This window comes from Sceloporus occidentalis, unplaced genomic scaffold, assembly GCF_023333645.1.
Source record: "Sceloporus occidentalis isolate IW3139 unplaced genomic scaffold, rSceOcc1.0.p SCAF_8, whole genome shotgun sequence".
Lineage (NCBI taxonomy): Eukaryota > Metazoa > Chordata > Lepidosauria > Squamata > Phrynosomatidae > Sceloporus > Sceloporus occidentalis.
This window is the reverse complement of record NW_028316988.1, coordinates 465,691-471,690: the sequence shown is the minus strand read 5'-3', so window position 1 is coordinate 471,690 and position 6,000 is coordinate 465,691. Positions and strand designations below refer to the sequence as shown.

Genomic DNA, 6,000 nt, shown 5'->3' with positions numbered 1-6,000 from the left:
TTTAGGGCCCAGGTTTGCCCCTGCCTTGGCGCTGGGTTCCTACCAGGAGGACTGAAGAGACCTTTGTCCATCTGCCCAGTTTGTTGGCAGAGACCTGTTGACCGCGGTGGGCAAAGGCGGCTAAAATAAGAGCCTTGGCATCCAAAGGCAAACAACGGAAGATCCAAGAGGCACTTTGTGTCATTGGCAACTTTCTCTCCCCCCGCGTTTGTATTAAAAATATCTTGGAAAACAATTTAGCAAAGTCAAAGGAGGGACCTCTGAAAGCGTTCCAGTGCGAGGTTTATGGTGTTTGGGATTACCTTGGGAAAGGCCATCTTGGCCAAAGGAGGAGCGGCGAGGGAGACGTAGAGCTTGGATGCTGCGCAGGTCGGTCTCTTTGGGCCAAGGAGGCTCCACGGTCGTCACCCTTGTTCCCAGGAGGCCGGCGAGGGCAGCGCGGACCACCTTCAGGTTTCTGTGTCTGCGCCGAGAGAGACCCAGGCCAGGCGAGGGGCACCAGGATACAGTGATAGATAGGTGTGTGCCAAGGGCAGAGAGAAGCGTGCCAAGAGAGATACCAGGGGATACAGGGGTACCAGAGTAGATGGTGTGTATTCATACATGCCTAGATGTGTACCAAGAGTAGATAGACAGACAGATGTTTGCCAAGAGTAGATAAATAGACAGACAGACAGACAGATGTGCCAAGAGTAGAGAGAGAGAGATGTGTATCAAGAGTAGACAGACAGACAGACAGACTAGATCAGGGGTAGGCAACCCTTTTGAGCCGGGGGCCGGGTTGCTGTCCCTCAGACAACTGGGGGGCCGAAGCAAAAAAATAATTAATTAAATAATTTTTAAAAATTAATTAAATAAATAAACCGGGACAAATGTAGGACAAAATTTTCAAATGGAGGGCACTTTTTAAATAAAAATAGGAGGTCAGGCGAAAACATTTGCTGATTTTTAAAAAAATGTTAAGATAAATGCATGTTTCTGAGGCTTCTATAGACACTTGCCCCACCATGCCCCTCGCGCGAGACGCCAAAGGCCCCGGCAGCAATTGGCGGCAGGACCGGGCTGGGGCCGGTCCCAAGGCCTCGCCGGGCCGCATCCGGCCCGCGGGCCGCAGGTTACCTACCCCTGGACTAGATAGATAGATAAGAGAGAGAGAAGATAGATAGATGTGTGCCAAGAGTATATATAGAGAGAGATAATATGCCAAGAGTAGGTAAGAGATAGATAGATAGATAGATAGATAGATAGATAGATAATAGGTTTTATTTATATACCGCCCAATCACTGGGAATCCGAGCGGTTTGCAACAGAGGGGATAATAGACGGTTCCCTGCCCACAGGCTTACAATCTAAAAGACACGACACAAAAGGAGAAGGGAATGGTGAGGGGGGAGGGAATCAGGTCCAGCATTCTTCTCTCCCTCTGAGGCCTGGACCAAGGCAGATGGACCGGAGGGAGGGCTCTTCTTCTTCAGGCTAGCCCCGGATGGAACTGGGCCAGCCTACTCTCTCCCTCAGAGGCCAAAAGATGACAGTTAGGGAGGGAGGAGCCTCTTTCTTCAGGCCAGCCCCTGATGGAACTGGGCCAGCCTTCTCTGGATAGATAGATAGATAGATAGATAGATAGATAGATAGATAGATAGATAGATAGATAGATGTGCTGAGAATAGATAGACAGACAGATAGATGTGCCAAGAGCCAGAGATATGTGTGACAAGAGTAGATAGATAGATAGATAGATAGATAGATAGATCATAGATAACAGACAGATGATAGACTGATAGAAATAGACAGACAGACAGACAGATAAAAAAGCAACTCTCCAAACAACTTGTCAGAAAACGACTGCATTTATTTCTCTTGCAGAGTGAGTCCCATCTTAACCCTCCACCTTAAGTACAAGTCACAATGCAATAGAAAGAGGCACCTGCTGGGTTTGGGGTTCGAATCCAACCCCGGTCGAGTGCATTTGATGCTCATAACTGCTAAACAAAGGCAAACCCTCCTCCTCCTCCTCTTAAGTAATATTTTTACAAAAATATTCAGCATTTGTTCCTCCAAACTTTAAACAAACAACCAGAAGTCAAAAAGCCCCCCCAACCACACACACCTTTTTTGCAATAACAAAAGTGCATAACAATTTTAAAGGCAGCAAAGCTGCATCTAGAAAAGGGGTTTGCAATCCCACAACCAGTTGTAGGTAGAAAACGGCTTTCCTCCAAGTCTGGCCTCGCATGCAGCTTGGTTCAGAAAGACCAAGAACCTTGCAACCAAAGTCCAGTTCCTTAAATGCTCCTCAGTCGGTCGATGAGCGTTTGCAGGCACCTCTGGCCTTTGGACATGGCCTCTTCATGAAAAAATGCCAACCGACGGAGGGACACCCAATTCATCCAGTGCTTTTGGGGGTAAATGAAGGTATGGTTCTCAATCTGGGTGGCTAAACATGGCTCAAAATTCATGCAGGTCAAGAAGGCAAAATGGATCGGCTGAGATGTTTTGGACGCAGCCAAGATGTGAGATGATGCTCTTGCGCCACTTCTGGACTTCGGAACCGTTCAGGAAAGGAAAAGAGCATTAATCAATCTTTCTTTCTTTCACTTTCTTCAATTCATTCTTTCTTTTAAGGTCACAACTGTGAGATTTCCATTAAGGTCAGAAAAGAAGCGGAGAGTGCCAAGAAAAAGGGGGACTCCTCCTCTGCGGAGAGGGACCAAAACCTTTCTTATCTGCAGCGAGGAAACGGATAGAGAAAACGTCCCGGCCTTTCCTGATGTTTAGATTGGCGCGGATCCTGGAACATCCAAAAACAGGGCTCCCAGAGATGTACCACCCGTTCTGACCCTCTGCCCCGGCGGCCGCAGCAGATGTTGCCAGCTGTCGCTTGGTATGAATTGGGTGTTCCTCCGGACGGGCAGCAGACTGGTCCAGCGTTGTTGCCAAAGCTTAAAAATTCCCAAGGTAGCAAGAAATATCAGAGGAGGGCAGAAACCTGTCGAACGCTGCCATTGCCAACTGCTCATGTTGGCAAGGCTGGACTTTTTGCCAACTTGGGGAATGAGGACTATGACTTCCCTGCACAAGCTTTGCTCCACGCAGGTTGTACAAGAGTCCATGGCACTTCTGGAAAGGGGCGTGAGAACAGATCTTCCCCATCTGGTCCAAAGACCTCAGTGTCCTCTGCAACGCTGCAGAGTTTTTTGGGCATAGCGTCATTGTTGTGCCGGCTCTTGGTGGGCATCTATATCATGGTTGGCACGGTCCAGAGGCACTTGGTTCAATGTGGGGAGGGACCGCAGCACACAAGGCTGAGTCTTTAGAAGAGAAGTCGGAGCATGACGAGGGAAAAGAAGGCGGAGGCCATGGGAAGGGGTCTGGAGAGGCCATTCGGAGCGACCCCTGAGTGGCAATGGTCCGTGTTTTCACCAATGCAGGCAGCGTAGGCCATGACGTGGGGGATGTAATTCTGCTCATGGACGCCATGGAGGAGGTGGGCCATGGGACCCTTGGCGAACACGGCCACATCTTCACCCCCGTGGGTCTCCATGCGCAAAGGGACGGCCGACTGGGCCTGGTAGTTGGCATCAGCTGCAGAAAGAAGACAAGAGAGCGAGTGCAGAGTGAACCCAAGAAGTGGACCCAGTGATATGTAATTCCATTTTAATGCCCTCTTAATAATAATAATAAGGTTTATTTATATACCGCCCAATCACTGGGAATCCTAGCGGTTTACAACAGAGGGAATAATATGCACACACATCATTGCTCTATGACTTGATTTTGGTTATGTGAGTTTTAATGTAGAGAAATATTGCAACCAGCTTTGGGATTTTCAGAACGAAAAGCAGCAGAGGGTCTGCATCAGGAGCTTGACACCACTTTGCAGGCCCAAACTGTGTAGTTTGGAGTCGGCTTTGGGATCGCATGGGTTTCTGTTTCCTATTCTGTCTGTTCCCAATTGACTGATTGGCGATATTAAAAAGGTCTTTATCTTTTTCTAACCTTTAACAACGTTATTATTAATTAATTTTAGTTAGCTTAAAAGGTTAAAAACCATGGATTCATTTCAAAGGTTTGGTTTTTACTGACCACAGCTCAGCCCCTGGGATCTTCAGACAGAGGACGGGGTGCAAATATGTCTATCGGTAACTGAATTTCGGGTGTTTCTCTCTCATATCTGTCCCTTGGTGCCAGCAGCCATTTGCCTGCTCCGAAGGAAAGGCAGAGAAAGAGAGGAGAGGAAAAGGGAGGCTGGGGACTCACTGAAGTTGACGGTGGAGACGTTCTCCCTCTCGCCAGCAACCACTCGGTACCCGGGTCCGTTTCCGTAGAGGATGGAGGTGAAGGGCTTCTTGTCCATGTCACTCTGCATAGGGGCCAGACCTAAAGATAGATAGATAGATAGATAGATAGATAGATAGATAGATAGATAGATAGATGGAGAGTACGGGGCGGGGGGAAGGTCAGCTAGCCATTAGGCCTGGCAGAGACACAGGAGCAGCCCTGCTTCAAGTAACTGCGGTGGTTGTAGCGAGGAAAAGAGAAGGTTGAAGAGGAGGAGGAAGAGAAGGAAAACAAGGAATAGGAGAGGAGAAAGGAGGAGGAGAGAAGGAACAAAAAAAGGAGGGAGGAGGAAGAGAAGAGGAGGAAGGAGGAGAGGAGAAAGAAAAGAGGAAGAGGAAGGATGGGATGAAGAAGAAGAAAAGGAGAAGGAGGAAGAAGAGTAGGAGGAAAAGGAGGAGGAAGAAGAAGAGGAAGGAAGAGGAGAGAAAAAAGAAGAGGAAGAAGAAAAATAACAAGGAGGAGGATAAGAAGAAGAGGAAAAAGAGGAGGCGAGGAAGGAAGAGAAAGAAGACAAATAGGAAGGCGGAGGAAAGGAAGAGGAAGAACGAGAGGAAGAGGAAGAAGAGGAGCAGGAGCAAGAAGAGAAGGAGAGAAAGAAATAAGAGGAGGAGATCTACAAGGACGAAAAAGAAACCAGGCCATGCCAGGGTGCCAGGGGTCCCTTCAGGGGGCCATTTTTACGTACCGAAGATGGTGTTTCCACGGGGCGTGTAGCCTCCAAAGGTGAAGACGTGGGAGTGGTCGGCTGTCACCACGGTCAAGGTGTCCTGGGCGGAGGTCATCTGGTCAGCCAGGCCAATGGCCCGGTCCATCTCCACGGCTTCGTGGAGGGCTTGCTTGGCCTTGCCCTCGTGGTGCCCATGGTCGATTCGCCCTCCTGCAGCCAAGAGAAGAAGAAGAAGAAGAAGAAGATGATGATGATGATGATGATGATGATGATGATGATGATGATGATGATATAGGGAAGGAAGGAAGGAAGGAAGGAAGGAAGGAAGGAAGGAAGGAAGGAAGGAAGGAAGGGGCATTTCACGCTGTACAGGCCTGGACCTCATTTCTTTTTCTTGGACCTCTGCAGAATTAATGCAGACTTAGTCCCTCTCACCTTCCACCAGCAGGAAAAAGCCGAGGGGGTTCCTCCGGAGGACCTTGAGAGCCACAGCCACCATCTCCGTCAAGGAGGGATCCGTTTCGTTGTTGCGGTTCAGTTCGTACATCAGGTCGACGGGCTCAAAGAGGCCTATGGGAAGCCAAGGAAGATTGGAAACCTGAGCTCCATTTGAAATAGAAGATTCCCAGCTCCCTCCATTGGCCTGTTTGAAAGACAGCAGGGCATCTTTTGCATGGATGCAAAAACACTTTAAAGCGAAACAAGACCTCAAGCCGGTCCTACAAATCCCAGGGTCTCCAAAGGATGGAGCTACATCACTTAAAGGGGTGTCAAAACACACTATTTCTACAGTGTAGATCAAGGCTTCCCAAATTTTGCTCCTCCAGCTGTTTTGGACTTCAGAATTCCCAGAATCCCTGACTGCTGGCCAAGCTGACTGTGGCTTCTGGGAGCTGAAGTACCAAAAGTACCCAGAGGACCAAGTTTTGGGTACCGCTATAGATGTACCTTGAGAGCATGCACCTTTTCTTGGAGGCAAAAAGGCACTTTGG

The 6,000-nt window shown here is 48.8% G+C and overlaps 1 protein-coding gene across 2 annotated transcripts in view; it reads right to left on the bottom strand.

Annotated features, from left to right (window-relative positions):
• Positions 1 to 1,831: 1,831 nt before the first annotated feature.
• Positions 1,832 to 6,000, bottom strand: part of LOC149307592 (alkaline phosphatase, tissue-nonspecific isozyme-like) — a 56,510-nt gene continuing 52,341 nt past the window's right edge. For both annotated transcript variants that reach the window (XM_089537288.1, XM_089537289.1), the window contains exons 11-14: positions 5,444 to 5,578; positions 5,027 to 5,218; positions 4,261 to 4,380; positions 1,832 to 3,585 (exon numbers count right to left, since the gene is read on the bottom strand). In XM_089537288.1, coding sequence (XP_089393414.1) covers positions 3,314 to 3,585; positions 4,261 to 4,380; positions 5,027 to 5,218; positions 5,444 to 5,578 — 719 coding nt within the window. In that variant the 3' untranslated portion in view covers positions 1,832 to 3,313. The remainder of the gene's footprint in view (positions 3,586 to 4,260; positions 4,381 to 5,026; positions 5,219 to 5,443; positions 5,579 to 6,000) is intronic.